This window comes from Branchiostoma lanceolatum, chromosome 2 (assembly GCF_035083965.1).
Source record: "Branchiostoma lanceolatum isolate klBraLanc5 chromosome 2, klBraLanc5.hap2, whole genome shotgun sequence".
Classification (NCBI taxonomy): Eukaryota; Metazoa; Chordata; class Leptocardii; order Amphioxiformes; family Branchiostomatidae; genus Branchiostoma; species Branchiostoma lanceolatum.
The window spans coordinates 18,991,197-19,010,019 of record NC_089723.1 but is presented as its reverse complement, the minus strand read 5'-3'; the positions used below and the strand labels follow the sequence as shown (position 1 = coordinate 19,010,019).

General features: G+C 40.1%; 1 protein-coding gene across 22 annotated transcripts in view; it reads right to left on the bottom strand.

The window, feature by feature from the left end:
- Positions 1-18,823, bottom strand: part of LOC136427741 (eyes absent homolog 1-like) — a 109,904-nt gene that overhangs the window by 10,046 nt on the left and 81,035 nt on the right. For 16 of the 22 annotated variants that reach the window (XM_066416860.1, XM_066416861.1, XM_066416862.1 and 13 more), the window contains 4 exons: positions 17,810-17,981; positions 15,923-16,017; positions 15,254-15,346; positions 3,124-3,225 (listed from right to left, as the gene is read on the bottom strand). In XM_066416860.1, the coding sequence (XP_066272957.1) occupies positions 3,124-3,225; positions 15,254-15,346; positions 15,923-16,017; positions 17,810-17,981 (462 nt within the window). The remainder of the gene's footprint in view (positions 1-3,123; positions 3,226-15,253; positions 15,347-15,922; positions 16,018-17,809; positions 17,982-18,823) is intronic. The other 6 variants (XM_066416876.1, XM_066416870.1, XM_066416875.1 and 3 more) reach the window with 3 other exon arrangements.

Below are 18,823 nucleotides of genomic sequence, written 5' to 3'. Positions count from 1 at the left end.
TGCCAAGTGGACTGACATCGGGGTTCACACAGCCTAATCTTTCCTGCTGCTAGTCTGGTGGTCTGCCCACTTCACGTCTGACGTGGAGTCAACAAGGAGCAAAGGGGAGAAAAGATTACAACTCAGGTCAAACGGACAGATGGGGCTGCTGCTTCTGTTCCAGATCACTCGCAACTTCATTCAAATCGATCTTTTGTGAAAATCGAACTAACAGTAGCCTCCAACCTCATTCTATACTACCAAAGAGTATACTACAGTAGTGGATTATGATTATCAGCAAGTAATAAATATACAATCATCCCTATACTTTTCGCAATGTGCTGTATGCTGTATCTATTGCTAGATGTTGATTACTATTCTCATAAGTCTAAGGTATGTGTTACGAGCTGTCACTGATGACTTATTGGCAGAGGCATTGTGAAACATGTTTTGCAAAACGCAAAGATTTAAAACTATCAATCAGGTAGGAATTTGAGAGCTAATCCGCAGACCATTTAATCATGTCCATGACGCAGCACCCTTCTGTGCTGTGCTGATGTAAATGGTACAAAGAATGTGTATTCTGCAGCATAGCTGGTCTGCCTTTCCTCAGGACCTGGTGCTACATGGCTGGTTCCAGCTCCGCAGCTTGCTGAATGTCACTCAACGCTGCCTAAATCACTGCCCTCACCTACTGGGCCTGCCCCAATATTGAAACTGTGCCGCTAGCTTACCAGGTCAGGAGTAGAGATGCACCCGATAACAAATCAAAATTTTATTGGTGGGAAGACGGAGGTGGCCGACATGTTGAAAGAGAGAGTACAGCCCTTTGTCTGATTAGTGCACGGTGTCCACTCATGTGATGCAGCAACTGCACACCTTACACATGATGAAGGTCGCCTGGCCAAGAAGGTGTGATGCAGTCCTTGGTTCTAATTTCAATCCCATTCCTCATAAGGTAATGCTGTCTTTGTAACAAGCTGTTATTTCTGCTTGTTTGTAAATCCACAGGAAAGAAGTGAATATCTTATAACCAAGACACCCACATCACTATCTCTGACCGATTATGGAAGAGGCTTTGTTGTCATATCAGTGATGATTCATCACAAAGCAGTCTCAACAATATCAGCACGGTAACCCATTTTTTTGACATTTCAGGTATAAATACTTCTTATTCGTGACACCTGGTGAACTATAAGTAGGTGCTGTGAAAAACCACCACACTTCTTCCACAGACATATATCATTTCAGAGCTTCAAAAAACCTAACTCCACCAGGACTAGGCGGCTATACCTGTTCCGTGAGGCTTTCCCCGCTCTGAGCTGTCTGAATCCCAGAGTTTTTCATGTGCACTGTGCTGGGTCCATCTAAGTTTTACGGGCTTGAGCACACAGGATCCTCTGCACTTTTATAACCTCGACATCAAGCTATACACAGTTACATGTCATCAAAGACACACTTCCTTGAGCCATCCACACCTGTCAACACTCGCAGATGCTACGCTCACCTGGATCGTTCCATTAGAATTACACAAGGGGGACATAATCCTGCATGTTAGCATTGGGGGGAGCCTGGGCTTTCTGTTAAGTGTATTCAGTGAAAACGTGCATTAAATTTTGACTTCAAAGACTTCTGTCATACCTAGATTGTGTGCGAAACCTTTAGTGTTGACAGAATTATTTATGAACACTAAAACTGAAAGGAAAGTCTGTTGGTTTTTTTCAACAGCTGACATGATTCTGGGGAACCCGACATTTGACTGGTTGGACAGTTAGTGGACTGTTCATACTTGATTAGCGTCCAAAAATTCCGTCATTTTCCAATCCTATTACAGACACATTTTTGCAAAAAGCCACTTACAACCAAACATATACAATTTCATAACATCAAAGACACTGAGTTTATTTGTGTAGACAGATGATAATTATCTTTAATGTTGTATAATTATAAATGGCAGATGGTCCCTTTTAGATAAGACTTAAGATGAACTTGGTCTAAGAAATCTATTTCCAAATGGAAGACTTTTGACCAGGGCTGTATACAGTTTCTGCAGGTGGCAGACAAACGTTTGTCTTACATTTCAAAACCTTAATTAACATCAGGGACAATTTGTCTGTTTATACTAGCAAGCTTCTGAAGTGCATTATCGCATTCTTAAGTCCTGTTACAAATTACAATCCCATTATCAGGACCAGAGTTTTCCTTTACATTTACCACTCATCTCCTTGGCAAAAAATATTTACAGAAATGAGGTAAAAACAACAGATGAGAGTGGGAGACAGACAATACTTTTCTTCGTAAAAATCCTTTTCCAGTTATAAGATTGTCTTGGCAAATCACTTTTTAATCTGATCCAACAGAACATTTAATGAAAACTTGTATGCCAATAGAAGCTAGGCCAACGCTGTTTAAGATATGACAGGAGATTCACTCATCTATTCTGTTGACTTTTGTCAAAACTTTCCTGTAGTCAGTGATACCAAGCATTCATACCTGCCCACCATTTGCATTAGAACTTGTCTAAAGAACTTGTCTAAAGCAGTGCTACAAAACTGTACAACGAATGAAAAGGTCAAAATGCCTCTCAAAGATCATTTCTTTAAAAAAATCATGAAGCAATACAACTTCAAGACATTCCACACCAGTAAATCTGATGGACAGACAGGCTATGTCAAGTTCTGCAGGAGTGCCCATTAAGAGGAGAGGTGACAGTGCCAATCCTATTAGTAAAGCCTGGATCACTGGATTCATCAAATATTCAGAGGGCAGGATCCACCTGGTCATAGGTCTCTCCTGTTCCATAACTTCAAACACTGAGGAGGCCCTGATGGTCAGTAACAATCATAAAGAAAGGAATCTTGCTAGTAACAACCCAGCAACAAAAAGCCCTACTGATATATAGGGATTTTTTTTTGTGGTGTTGTTGTTTCCCAGCATTATAACTGTCCACTTGGGCAAACAAAACTTTATAAATTCTACTTTTGTATCTTTACTGGCTTCAGACTGATCTTAAGATCATGGTTGCCTTCTGTATCTTACTTGACTTGCTAGCACATACCAACAAAGGCAGTGCTTTGTATACAGGAGATGTATAGGTACTTAGTGAGGGTAGAGTGAGTGTGAGAGTAAAGGAAGAACACGTACAGTGGTACCTACCTCTAGATCATTGAAGAAGAGGTGGTTATCAGCCAGGTTGAAGATCATCTCCTCCATTCTCAAGCCCAGCGCCACAGCCTGCTGGGGGTCCTGGACAGATAAAAAAAGGAGGATCTATCAATAACTTTGAAAAGTAAAATATACAATAATATTTACATCTTGTCAGACTCAGAGGTAGAAATATGACATTGGATAGGGTCTCTTAATTTTTTCATAAAGTTAACATTTTCATACAGAAAAAAATATGAGCACATGACAGACTGATGACCAGCTTTTGAAAGGTCATGCTTCTTGAGCTGAAGATGGGCTATCATCATCATTAATCATCATCATCATCATCCATTAGGGTAATACATTGCCACCTGCTGAGTTAAAGGCCAGATTGGTTGTTTCTACACAACAATTTTCATTGAGCTTGTAAAAGAATAGTCATTGAAAGATCTGGACATTTTCTTGATTCTTCCCATCTTACAGACCTGACCTCTGTGTCAGTCATGTGTACTCCTGGACAAATTGCTGGTCCATTAAGGAGAGGGGTTCAAGTACATTAAGGCTGCACAGATCCCCCTGGTACACCTTCTGGTTAACATGTTTGCAACACTATAGAGCCAGCGAAAAACCTTCTGTACAGTTCCTAACCTCACAGGGAGCCACTTGGAAAGTTTCCAGAGCAAACAAGTCTGAAAGTCTTATTTCCTGCTTTCTTTCTTTCAAGATGACCCCAAGAAAGTCAACTCTTTCTCCCCCACAAGTTCATGGTGCAGTCAGCGCTACCTTAAAAAGATGTTAATGGAGATAGATGATGGGATTGTTTATTGAATTCTGAACAGGTGAATATTTCTTCTGTCTATGGCACTATGAACATGTTTGACCAAGCACAGACAAATTCATCCTACTGACTGAACAGTCCAAGGTATGAATCCCTTGTGGTGAGAGTCTCCAGTGTTCGTGATCATACATGCAACCCCTAGGATTGTGACAGAATTCTCAGAAAGCATGACTGTAGCCTGGCATGTGTAAGCTGTGGAATCTGCCACAGATAATCCACATCAGGGCACTCCGTGTCTTACATGCACATGGCTGGATTTCTGGGATCAACTGGACTTCAACTTGAAGTTCTCAGAGGTAATACTCAAATCTGACATGTCTGGCCCAAGAAAAAAAATCATCACAAGGTTTTTTTCTCCATAATTATTTTGTTATGTTTGATGGATAAAGCATAGTAAGCAAGCAACCATAATTCCAAGGTGATATTTTTATGCCATCTTAGCAGGCATATTTGACAGTGTAGCTTACCAGCCAAATCAGAAGACAGCTGTCTGAAGTTTGCATATTTCTTAGTTATTTATCTGATACTACAGCGCCGGCAAAGTTTGCCCTCAAATTATTGAAATCAATAATCACACAGGTAGTTAGTCTGAATTTGCCTTTCAATATTGAGGAATGTTCTAACCTATCAAACAAAACTGTTTGTGAATGAAATTGTGAATCAATTCTTTTGTCCTAGGAGAAATAACAAAGTATAATGTGATGCTGATGACCTTTCTTGTTAAAATTAATCAGATACTAATTACTTATTGTCAATTAGAGAACATCTAATTCTTCTACACAATGCTGCAATCCTCAGCTCCCCATCTTGTCTGGTGGCAGTCGAGCGCTCCTATGCTGCTGCTGCCTACACAAATAACCTGGCTGTCTTATCAGATCTTGTCTGGGATTTGGTGTTTGGCTGAAGGCAGGGGCAGGTGGGGCTGTGGGAGCTAGGTGGGGATATTGGCAGCCTAATCACTACCACATGGCCCTAATCTGGTCCTGATTAACCAACAAAGAACAATAATTGCCAATAATCTTGGATGATTAACTAATTAAAGCTTACTGCAGGGGATAATTTCGGAAAATTGAAGTTGGGAGCATTTTGATGAACACCTGGATTATGAAGATTGTCAATCAATCATGTTGCAGCAAAAGGGCCTTGAGTCAAATACCATGGTCATGGATTTCATTTTTCTGCATGAGGCAAATGCAGCTCAACTGACACAGGATTTGTTTGGACCTCTCACCTTTAGCAGACAGGTGTAAAAGGACAATTTAGACCATCATACTTAAACTTAAACATCAAGTTCACGTCTTTTCCACAGTGTAATTAAATGTAGTTATCCAGTACAGTAAGGGAACTGTCAATATTTTCAAAGTAAGTTATAACGTAGAAATTGAACTAAAAATCCTGCATATATCCATACTACCCTCTGAGAGTTGTAAGTATAGTCTACAATTAACCAAAAGGTAGCTACAGTGCCAAAATTTCCAGCCCAAGAAAGGGTCTTACATTACTGGTGTGATAGCATATCATCATCAGGGAAATACCAAACTGTTCCACTAATATAAATTCGCACCAAACAGACTCGACTAACAGATGGATAATATCAAACATCTGTAAAGCGTGTGATAAAATTAGACCTATGGAGTATTTATGACATTAGAAGCACTAATTTTATCAGATTTAGTGGGCTAGAGTGTGAGAACGACCTACCCCAATGACCTACAATATCATTCCTAATCCTTTTAGAATTAATCTGAGTACTAAAGATGTCATGAGGTTAATCTAAAATTTGTAGTCAATACGGAGGCTTTGGAGATAACCCCACAACTTTCAGTTTGTCTCTCAGCTACACACCCAGGCTAACCTAAACCAGAGATGCCTCAACTAGATATCTTAACAAAACATCAAGCAAAAATTCTCAACATTATATCTATTTTATCACATCTTCAAATTAACAACATGATTTTCCAGTAAATAAATTATCAACGAGATATTACTATTGCTACACTGATATATTGTTTGTATAGCTCCAAGCGCGTCTCCATGAAAATATTTTCCACTTTGGTGGGCCGTGCCTTATCATGACCAACATACTTGGCAGCCCCCTCACAGGTGAATGCCTGCAAGCCATAGGAACAAGATAAGCTCTGCTGGACAAGAGGACCTTCCTCCCTGTCCGTTACCATGCCAACCGTGGAACAGGGCTTTGATCACTGCTTACAGAGACAAACTGCCATCAGATTTTGGGCCAACTGTGAGTGGGTAGGTTTAGATAAGTGTTGGGGCCTGTCAGATCTGCTGCAGATGAAGTCTGTTCAGTTTGTTGAGGTTTTTTCCTCCTCGGGGGACCATCTAACAACCTCTATATTTCGTGCCCAATGAAATCTGCTTGCCACTGACATGGTATAAATCTTAACGCTCAGACTACAAGGTCTTGCAGCTTTTGGGGAGATAACAATAATGGTGAGCCAGCAACATCAGCAAAATATATTCCAACGATCAATAAAGCAAACATTAAGTTCAAAGACATGATTCCTATCAATTGAAATAAATGTAAAGAAACAGTTTGTGGGTGGAGACTCATAAACCTTTAGATGACATTGGTACTAAATGTGGCTTGAAACAAGTAGAGAAGTGGGGCCCCCATATATACTTCACAGTGGCCAAATAATTGCTCAGTTCTGGCTTGAAAGTGGCCGGAAACACATCCCTACTGAACAAGCACAGCCGCATCAGCTGAGCCCATTTCATGTCAGCAGATCAAGAGGAGCAAATATTGGGCCAGGAATTAAGTAGGAGTTGGTATATCTAAGTGGCCATGCTTGGGTGCTGACCTAAGGCAATTGCAACAGGAAATTTAAATGACATATGTAACGCATGGAAGAAAGTGTAAGGGACTTTCAACAGGCTTTTTGAAGTTTCTGGATGTTTTTAATTCAAATTGCAAGGTGTGAAGAATGTGTCTGACAGGTTCAAGAGTCTACTTCAGTTGGTTTGCCTTGCTATATGAGACTAGTCTGGCTGATCAGCCAGTATTGATACAAGTCTTCATGGATGGTGTTCCTTGAGAAAAGTAATATTGCCTTGTGTTTCAGGTAGCTTCAAGCTGAGAAATGTCTCTTTAAATTAAGAGTCACTTAACATGTGTCACTTAATATGTAGCAAATGCTTTGACACAATGTCGGTCATATCATCACTCAAGAAAATGTCAAAAATAATAATTTTGGTATCATGAATTCATCTTTCAATCATCTTGACAAAGTACCCTGATGAGTTATATGGATACCACACCCATCAACAGGTCAGTAAACTTACAACTGCTGAAAAACATATTACTCTACCTATATTCACAGAGCCAGGTAAGGAGTTTTTATAAACAAGGATGCCATCAGGCCATGGCCACCTGCCACCATCTGACGACTTTCAATCAGTCATTCTTCCCCCATTACCTCACATCATTAAATCAACCAAATTCTTCATCTTCCTAGTTAATGCCAAGGTCAAAGTCGCTAACTCCTTATCTGCCTCCTGTATGGTCCAACCTTCTGACACTGTGCAGCAATGCAGCCTACCCTGCCCCCCTCCCCCACATGCTCCAGCCTGGCATCTATCAGTCACCAGTCAACAGATCGGAACTCAAAGTGGTCTCACTGGCCAGATCCTTTCTGTCTGAGATAAGTCTTCAGGAGGCTTATTAGCCCTTTGTAGTTTCGGACAGATACTATTTTGAAACCCTAGAAGAAATGAGCATGTTTCTCTCTTCTGGTCCAGGTCATTACCATCGCTACTTGCTATATCCTTCTAGCAGGCACAAACTTTGCAACATCTCTTTGTTTCTGTAAAACTATTTCGAGTAATGTTCTACACATCATGTTATGTTCAAGTACAACTAACTCTAACTTAGCTTTCACTTCTATACCTACAATGTAGCTTCCTGGAGGAACTTAGATTTTAAATTGTTGCTAACATCTTGCACAGCTTGTGTGCTGATCAAAACATACACTCTGCCCCAGTTCTTCATTGAATTCTACCAGCCTAGCAATGTGCCAAAACACTTTCACTCAAACAAAATGCCTTGCCTGTGATTTAATCACTTCTTAGGATTACCCTCCGAACCACTTAGACAAATTTTCGCAATCTTGTGAGTTGAACCCTGTTTCAGTGCCAAAGTCGCACAAGAGCGAGAATCCTTTCTAATCCACCACTGAACTTGACCTACTCCTGCGCGGCTTGAAAATAAACCATCGTCCTTCTACTGTTTTATGTGAAAATCCTCACTAGGAGAGAGTACGACATCTCAATCCCTGCAACAACATACAGTACAGCACTTGATCTATGTACAGACTGCACTTTCCTCTGATCTTTGAAGGCCAGAATTATCTGTATCATCTGTAATGGACATTCACAAATATTTTTTTTAAATCAAAAAACGACGAAAAATGTTTGATTATGAAGGTTTGATTCGATGTACGTAAAACTAAAAGAAACTTATTTCAATATTCAATTACAAAAAGGGATCCAAATGACATCTTTATTCTCTTCAAATGCTACAAAGACAGCCAAAGAGAAGTTGAAAATGGACGATTGTTGAGACTTTTTGATATTACTCAACACTGGTGAGTCACATTCATGAATTATGAGGTAGAGAGTGGCTGGCTCAAAAGATAAGCCCTCAAACTTCTTATCTATCTCCATTTTGGCACGGGCTGCCCTTTTTGAAAATTAAGGGATTTGTTGCTGCATAGTTCAACAAATTTCAGAGCAAATTGTGGACGTAAGGCACGTTCAAGTGCTTTGGAGATGGCTTAGGTCTTACTTAGTGATAAATCCAGGGCTGCAATATGGGGTTCTGAGCTGTTCTAGCCCAAACACAAACACATGCTGTTTTTGCTGCAGAGCCTCCCACATCTCTGTAATTCTTTTGGAATGTCTCCGCTCTCTTAGGTCTGAGTATTGACCTTGACCTCAACTGAATCTGCCTTTCCTTCTGCTTGTGTTTCTACCATTTTCTTGGACATCGATACCAGTCAGCACATTGTGAAGCTTTTATAAGAGATGTATCTGTACATCCTTACCTGGCATGCCAAAGACTTGCTCAAAACTTATAGAACTGGATAAATGCAAACTCATGCAAACTCTGTGAATAATTGGCAGCTATCATATTCTTAGCGTTCATTCCAAATCAAAAATAAGTTAATTTTTGGGGCTAATCTATAATCTATAAAAGAGAATATCAGGTGTGAACATCCAAAAAAGCTTCAGCATATCTGAATCTGTTGTATAGCATTTTCAACGACATGCTCCCTTCACTCTCACCCATATCAAAGGGCAATGTGAGGACACTATTTTCCTGCAGGCTGAAGCATTTCAGACACCCTTTGACAATTTCCTGGCAAGAGGCCCTTCCATACTATCATTAGAACATGTTGAAACTTTGAGTGGAACATTGCAGGTTTCAGCAAGACACTCAATACATACCATTGTTTATAAATAGAAATAACAGCACTCTATACAAAATATATGAAAGAGGTTCCAGTTAGACAAAAGGGCTTTGTTCTTCTTTGCTGATCATTTTTCATAGCAAGTAAAAACATTTTTCTTTTTGGCTGAGGAGCAACTCTAATTGCATCAATCCTGGTTTGACCTATATGCCCAGCCTCCCATCTTGTTCTGATTTGGCAGCCAATCAGCAGTGTAATAACCATCAAACAGCCTGTCACTGCCACTGTTTATCTTACCATGCCAACTAAAGGTCCTGCCACCTTGTAAACTCCCACCTGTTCCACCTGTCAATCAAACCTAGGTCCCACCCACCCAGACACCACCTAGGTACCAGCCTCATTTGCATAGAGGGACCCTTGCTCATTAGCATACTTTTCAGTCACTCCATCTAGATGGCAATTTAGATAAGAAGTTGGGCTGTGTAGTAGACTCCTTGTTTCATCTATACTTGAGACTTTGCATCTGTTGGAAGCACTGAGTCCAAATTCGCCAGGACAGTAACAAAATAAACATACACCCTCTAGTAAAAGGTTCCCCTTGTTTAAATTATCAAAGTGTTTAGCGACACAAATCTTTGGTATCAAAGATTGCTTAAACTACAGATATCTCTGTTCATAATGTACTACAGTATACAATGTACTTATCTATGGCCATTTAGAATAGAGTTCTATCAGAACAACAGGTTTTGCAAACAAAAATTCTGCAGTTGCCAAAATTCTGCCCAAGGCAAAAATCACAGTGTCGTAAAGGTAAGAACAACATGCTCCTCTTGCCCTTTTCAAAAATTTAATTAAAAGATTTCGAGCAGAAGATAAGGCTCATCAGGGAGGCAGCAGTCTGTGGTATAAACCTGACAGGGCTGCTGACATGGGCCCAGGGGACCAACCATGGAATGTCAGAACAGACACTTATCAAGAAACTTCTAAAGGGGGCAGTGGTCTCTACATATAGGACAGGTTTCACAACAAAATCTTACCTGTTGCATTTCATCTCTTAAATTATCTCTGTATAGAGATAAAGGAGCCATGACTCCAGGAAAGTAAGCAACCATTTTGGTCCTGTTCTTTATTTTCATTTCATCATCTTAAAGTTACTGGGAATTTTATTCCTTTTTATGTGACTAGAAATAGACTATAATGCGGCTTTTCATTATTTTTTATGGTTCTCCATATGTTCTTCATTTTGAATCTGAAAGGTAAAGAGGTCTATCTTGACACACAACCAGTTTATATGCTTAAGATGCAGGAAGAAGACAGGGGGTGTCTGCTGTTCTATTTCTGACACACACCTGTACCTACAAGAATGAAACAGTGTACAGATGTCTAGCCTTTGTAAGAGAAGAGGGAAGTGGCTATAAGGATGCCAAAGCGAACTTGTACCTTACAAAGAATGAGCAGATTGTGATCTTATAACTCTTCCAGGATGGCAATCCTACAATTGTACCATTGCACTTAAGAAGGTCCACGTGTTAGAAAAGCCTTGGCTGACCTTTCCGTAAACCAACAATTTGGTGACAAAGAAAGTTCTCTGCGGAGATATTTTGTCATCATGACTGTCTGCTATGGGCCACTGCTAAGGCATGTAGATATGGCATTCCCTGCCATCCCAACAACTGACCTGGATCAAAGTGTAGACAGATGCCTGCACATCCCTGACATAGCTGTGGCTCTCTCATCCTACACACACAATCTGTTGTCATGTTTACTTTTATCATTTCAGAATAGTATCAAAATCAGACAAAACTGATGAGAAAAGTTTAAAAACTCTCATCTCAAAACAAAAATACCTTAATGTCGGTTGTCTAGAAATGGGTTTGAAATATAGAAGGATAACTTGAATGATCTAGTTTCTGTCACTGTAATTACACGTAAAGGTCACTCAAAATTGCAAAAAATGTTGGGGAAAGAACTGGAGCAAATTTTCCCCACCACTTTTATCTTAAATATACATTGGAGCACACCAGCTACAGGCAGGCTTGTGGGGAATGTTGCTGACATCCCCTCCCTTAGCCTCTGTCCCTCATCATGGACAAGTTCAATCAGTTACTGGTTACAGTCAGACATGTCTACATGGCAGTAGCTCTGCCATGGGAGTCGGCTTTCCAAAACCCATCCATCTATCCTCTAAAGGACTGCGGCCAAGTTGGATGAGTCCCTGCTAAGTTGCCCCCAAACTTCTTGATGTATGGGTATTAGTTGGGCTAGGTGGGATCCTAATTTGTCGGGAAAGGATCAATTTAGTTCCAGTTCCCATAAATTTGAGGATATTTTTCTTCCCTCACCAGCTAATCCTCCACGCTAAATAAACCACAGATAAAACCACAGTTACTTCTATAAAAAGGCCTGACCAACTCACTAGGGTACTGACAATGATAAAATTAGGAATCCAGACAATAGTTATTGCTCTATGACCCACATTTGTCATGGAGTCCTGTTTCAGTCACTCCAAAGTCTGTGGAGAAAGAGTTCATCTGCATCAATGAAAATAGTCTGTATAACACAAACTCCAGCTGTCCGGGGATTTCTGTCCCCTCCCCGCCCTGTAACCCGTGGCGAGCAGTTACAGGGCGGCGAGCGGTTACAGGAGGCTCGATTGAAATCAGGCTAGGATGAAAACAGCTAACTACTCTCGCATGTGAAATATTTGGCTATTCCGTTTGTATTGTGTCCAAAACAGTAACTGTTTCCCTGTTATTCCCCACTCAGATACAATCTGTGTAGGTAACTGACCCTAAAGCCGCTGAAACCCTACCGACTACAAGAAACACAATCTACTACGATGTCACCATTACAGTCAGACAGTTGTCTTACAACCTGACACCCCAGCATCTGCAACAAACAGTTCCACTGGCAGGATGAAATACTAGAAACTCATAGAAATACTTTGGAGGCAATCGATCAGACAGGGGTGAAACACAAGTAACTCCCAGAAACACAATCCAGTGTGGCACTTGTTTGGGGATGTACAACGTACATTGTGTACATTGTAGACACCATGTAATACACAGAACTACCGCCACAGTACTGGTATTAATAGAACTTTTGAATTCCATGTGCATGTTATACATGTCAATACCATGTCAAAACGGTTACTAACATGGTAAATGCACTGCAGGTACGGGACTGTTGTGTCTCCATAACAAACATAGAAATATTAGGACAGACAAAGTGAGTACTGTTTTAAGGAAAGTGAGATGTTGTTTGCAATAACACCTCTATACACCTGTTATTTCATAAACCTCTGTTGTTTAGAGTGGTCGGGGATTACCAATCCACAGTATTTTCCGTGAGGTAGTTGTCCATAGTGATCTAGTATCCTGTCAACCCAGCCAATGCAAAATCAGTCTTGCCTAAAAGCTAGACATCAATGATGAAATATGCCTAATGAATGCATGGGCATGTACCAATTGTTATCGATGGCTATTATGGACAATTCATCAAACTGACACCTACATAGACATCCAAAACACTCGGAAAATGTGTGGTTCCATCACGACGTTAGATTCACTGAAACATGACTGAAACAGTCCAGTTGGGTTTTGTTTGTACAACATATACCCCAGTGCTACAACTGTTGTACAATTTGTATACAAAGTGCCAATCAGCGACTGAGCTTACTTGGTATCCAACATCTCCATCTCAGTGAAACACAACCTCCCAGGGAGGTCCCCCCCTTACTCTCTCACTGTCACCAGCTCCCAATACACCTCATGTGTTCCTACCACCACCTAATAGAGGTTTTGCTTGTCAAACCCGATACCCAAACAAAACACAAGCTGCTTTCCCTTGCAATAATATTTCTTCTCCTCAGAGCTCAGACTGAGAGCTAGGTCTATCTTACAACCTAGTCCAAATGAGTTTGAAACATTGTTTGTCTGGTTCCTACTGGAATGTACTGTTGGATGTTTGTGGTCTCCAGACCTACAATACAGTAGCAGTCCTGTAGCTACTACACTTCTGGCTATCTAAGATGCCACATAAATCAAGTCTACTGTTGTTGACAGGAAGATAAGGGGAGTGCTGGCACCCTGTCTGTGAGACCCAAGCTCTTTGGCAACATGGCCTGCAAAGCCATATATATGATATAAAAAGAAATTTAAATCTACTGATACTTTAAAAAGAAAAATAATAACTGTAAAAATTTCATCCAAATCTTTTTTGGAACCCTTAATTCTATCTGGTTGACATAAAAAGAAAATATGTTATAACACTGTTGGAAAATGGATTTGCTACATTTTACAGAATTCTCTTTGTTTCAAGTGTTACGGATTCCCCCCCAGATTTTATCAGGTAAAACCTAAAAAGCAGGATAAAATCAACTCCAAACAACATGTCAGGAGTCCTTACAAGAATAATAATTACTACCAAATGGTACATAATTGGATCAGAGCGAGATAGCGACTTTCTGCCAAAAAGGAAAGTGAGCATTACATTTTGTTCGTCCACATAAGATACTGGGCCAAAATAATTTGTACTCAGACGTAAGAAGTGTCTAGAACAATCCATCAGCTGATACTTAAAAATAGCTGAACTAAAGCAGCATTTTTTTTGGGCAGGCTTTGCCTATATACAGCAGCATGAGTGAGCTGGGGTCCGTCCTGACTGTGCCTGTGCATTTCCCGCCCTGCCGAACACAAAGAGCAACTGTTGCCAAATCTCTCTCGGAATTCCGTCCATGTCGGGCTCTCTTGGCAGGAGGAGGGGCGGCCATACCAGGGAGCGTGGGGTCGCCCGGGGTCAACAGATTGGCACAGATGGCTCATATGAAACAGGGACAAGCAGGTCTTGGCATTGAGACAAGCCTTGAGGGTAGGGACGCTGTAAAATACACTGAAGGTTTTTTGGGGACGCTGAGAAGTTGACAACATTTTCATTAGAATAACAGCTTCTGCTGAATGTTTACAAATTTGTCTAAAAATTAAGCAATGCAACTGTTGTTATCCTAAATTCAAGGATAAAAAAGAGAATATGATATTCATTACAATAATAGTTTAGACTGCAACGATGAGTAAATGTGAAATAATTCTACTTGAATTAAGTTTTAGTAATTGTAATGCTTGCTGATTTGACTTTTGACAATATCTTAGAATCAGTCTTGCAAGGTTTCTTTCATCTCAGACAAAAACTGTCAACTACATAATTATGATATTATCTGTCTATGCTCCTCGCCCTAAGCAATAGATTGTATCTGAGTTCCTTCGGAAGTGGGCCACATAATTCTTCAATGTGACCCTCCTTTCAGCAAAGAGATGCAAATTATGGGACAATGGAACAAGAGAGATAGTAGGAAATCCCCGTTGGCTAGAGGCAACGCTGCAAGCAGTAATTAAACAAACCAGGGGACTTTTGTACAATAACAAATCTAGCTCGCCCTCCCAAGATCTATGGAATAGATTCCTCTGGATTCTGCTAAATCTCTAACCTTTCTCTCAATGAAGCGGCCACAATAATAAGAATTCCCCAATAAATACTCTTAGTAAGACAGGAAATCTTCTAAACACACCAAACATGGAGATACCTGTAGATGTCTCCTAAATTGATTACAGGTACATCTAAGGAGCAAACATTGAAAAATGTCCAATCAAGAACTACTAGTGCCCTTGCAACAGAAACTTTCTGCAGGTAAGGAAAAGACCACTGAAGTCCCTAATAAATTAATCAACTTACCTGTATGTTCAGTAGTCTTTGGTATCTTGGGAAGAAAACAAGGCAAACAGAACAGATCTCTCAACGATGATTAATACTAACAATTTCTAATAGAAGATGAGTAAAATGTTTTGCGGTTGCGATGACTTACAATTCCTACCTTTCCGAATCTCTGTGCATACGAGCCAGTCAGGAGGGAATGGAACACGATGATGGTCTCATCCAGGTCCCACACAAAAACTCTCTGTAGGAAGGGGGAGGTACAATTAGCGAGGACACACACAAACAGGAAAGAAGTCTTCAAGACAACTCACTCAATAATCAAGAAATGTTGTGAGAACTATTGAATGGAGAAATCAACCTCTCTCTTTGTGCCTTTATTTCTATAAGAAAATAAATGAAACAACCTGTGCTATTTGTATGTAAGGAACAAGATGCTAAAGATAATCAAGAAATTTTCAGCCACAAGTTGATGCAAGAAAAAGGATAGCTTAGATTTATGTTTATCTATTACATTACATTATTATTCATGGCAGGCAATATAAAGTTAGATGTTCCAAAAGTATCTACTGAAATCAAATACAATTCCAAGTCAAACATTATAGATTTACCATCAATACCTAAACACTTACTCTAGCAGGTACCTAGCGGACATTTGCTAACTGTATAACAAAGTTGAAACTTTGCGAGAAACAACTATAGAAAAGCAAAGCAGAAGAATCCAATAACTGCCACTTCAATTAAGAACAACCTGTGCGCCACCTAAACACCATGGTGCAAGTAAAGTAAAGTTAGATGCAAGATAAATGTGACCATGTACCTCTAGATCGTTTTCTGGAGGTGGGCTGGGTTGTTTCCGTCGTGACTTCGATCTGCTTGGCGTGCTTTTCACTTTCGTAACATCTTCGTGCACTACTGTGAGGATACAAAAGTGACAATATGTCAGGTTAGTTACCTCTCGATCATTATCTGGCAGTGGGGAGGGCTGTTTGCCTTTGGTGCAGCTGGAGGAAGGTTTGGACCCTGCTCTGCACTCACCAATCACATGTATTGTGGGCTTGAGATCAGTACTTTGGAAGGGGCTGACTTCGTTGGAACGGAGTAAAAACAGCATCAATCAGCTTTCAGAATGCTGTTGAGTTACCCTTGTTGGTGTTCATCTTTTTTTACCTTTCATCAAAATGGAGAAGCTTTCATCAAAATGTTTTCAAAAGGTCACATCTGCAGGACAACTAGCACAGATTGTGACAATAAAGTCCACTCCTCTCTGGAACACTTACAGTGCCCTTAGAGGCACATTTTTTTCTTGATTAGATTTTGTAAAGTCACCTTTTATCCACCTCAAAAATATTTGTATCTACACTCGTGATAAACATGTAATTTGGGACAAACAACAAAATGGGCAAAAGTCCTGTACAATCAACACTAAGTCTTTCTTTAATCGGCAAAATAAATAACACACAGTCCTCCATCTGCATGTACAGTCTTTATCTACTGTTCATTACTGTTCATTACGTACACAAGATGTACACAAGATCATCGTCTTACAACTTTTAACGCCCACAAAAGAGCTGGTTGGAGGTTGGAATCTGCTGCGACAAATCTGTCACCACTTTCTGTTTACCGTGATGCTAATCACTGAATGTGCAGCTGGGAATCTGTCACTCACTTCAGCCTATCATGCAACAGATCTCTCATGCTTCCTTTACCCAGAACAATGCTTGAACGGCTTGGGAATGCAAGGAGTCTTCAAAGCAAAAGTCTGGTCAAATAAGAATGAAGCTTTTTAAGATGCATAAAAAGAAAACAAATCCCTGTTGGAATGTTCTGTGAAATGAGGAGACGTTGGAAAGGGATTCCACTTCTGTACGGTAGAAATATTTGTTGTTCTTAAAGACGTTCCTTGTCAAAGAAGTATAACTCAACTGTCTTTACTCTTTCACAAATTGCTAAGTTGTCACAGCAAAATAAAAAGTTGTTGGCACTTAAAACTTCTACCTCTTGAGAATCTTGATAAAATCATCAAAACTATTTTCTATTCTAATCCTCAAGGCCCAGCAGAAATATTCGCCTACGGATACTAAACATTGGGTAATCCTAGAAAAATATTACTGGGTGCAAACCACCAACAGCCTTCAAACAAGGACACTGACGTCAAGAAACCTTTTATCTCTGACTTTTTCTACTGCAAATGATGATGATTCGCCTCTGCACCCTTAGGACAGTAAACACTGGGTACTGGACATGCCAGATTTTTCTCCTCCTGACTGTCACGCAAACTCACAGTCAGTCTGCCCGCCAGTGCCGCGATATGGGAGAGTTGGTAGCATCACCGCGTAGGCAAAGTGTCAGAGGTTATTCTGTCAGATTTGCTGTCGGGAGAGAACTTAGCTATCTAATGGGAGTTTTTACGTGCTAGGTTATCTCTTCACATGCAACAGAAAAGCATAAGCTACCCGCACGAAATGAATCGACTTCATACATTTGTTGACATCAGAATAAGCAAAAAAATATAAGATTTAAAAAAAATGCTTCTATTTTTTTTTCTTCTTCCACAAGTTGCAGCACAGAGGGAGAAATGATGTCTTTTTTAGATCATTCTACTGACAGGATTAGAATAGGGGTGAGGTAGGAAGGCTTACAAAATACAAATGGCAAAACTGAACATAGCCCCCATACAGTAGTATATACTGTTATATGTCCCTACCTCCAGTTGTGGGCAGATCCGGCATTGGTTGCAGTTGATATGTGGTTGTGGTGCTGGGTGCCGTCAGGGTGGTGGTGCTGGATGTGTTGAAGGGGGAGTACCCCTGGGGGGTGGTGTAGTACTGGTGGGCATAGGTGCCAGCCTGGCCAAACTGGGGGGGATACGTGTACTCCTGTAGGAGAAAATAGTAAAATTGTCACTTCTGCTATACCAAGAAACTACATATAGCAAATAGCTGGGCATTTTTAAAGTTTGGCAAGAGAATGACAAGCCTAAGCAGTGACGTGAATATCTTGACATTAAGAAGTCTAAATACTTCTTGTAAACTGTTGACATAACAACAACACTGCTTAGAGTCAATTCCACATTACCGAGAGGGTGCTTGTTGCCTTTTAGTTCTAACATTTGCAAAACCTTTGTAACAATCTAAGGGAGATAAGTAACTGTTTAGAACAATTTCCAACATTCATTTGATGTTCTAAATAGTTTCTGCTGTGTTCCAACATGTTAGACAATTTTCTAACATTGCACATGTTATTTGTATTATTTTCGAAACTGTAGAAAAATAGGTTGATCATTTGTTCCTTCATGTTCCAACATTACAACAACATGGTATGACTGGGTCAGTGGGATGGGAACAGGGCAATTCACACATCCCTTCAAAGTATAGGCGATTAGGCGTGGGTGCCATGCATAGACACCTCAAAACAATAGTCCAGACGTGAAATCTAAAAATATACAGAGGCAGACAATAGAGTGCGATTAGCACCTACTTTTATGGGGGCAATGACCCAAATCTGCCATTTGAAAAATGATGCAAATTGTTCCAACATGTTCGAACAGTGAAACAATCACATAGATGTTTGAAAATTGTTCTAAATAAAGAGATATTTGTGCAATTACTTCCCAAATAGTTCCAACATGTATAAATAAGTTCAAACATGTTAAAACTTTCATTCTTGATTGTTTGAACAATTTAGAACTATTTTGACTGGAATAGTCTTTTATCTAAAA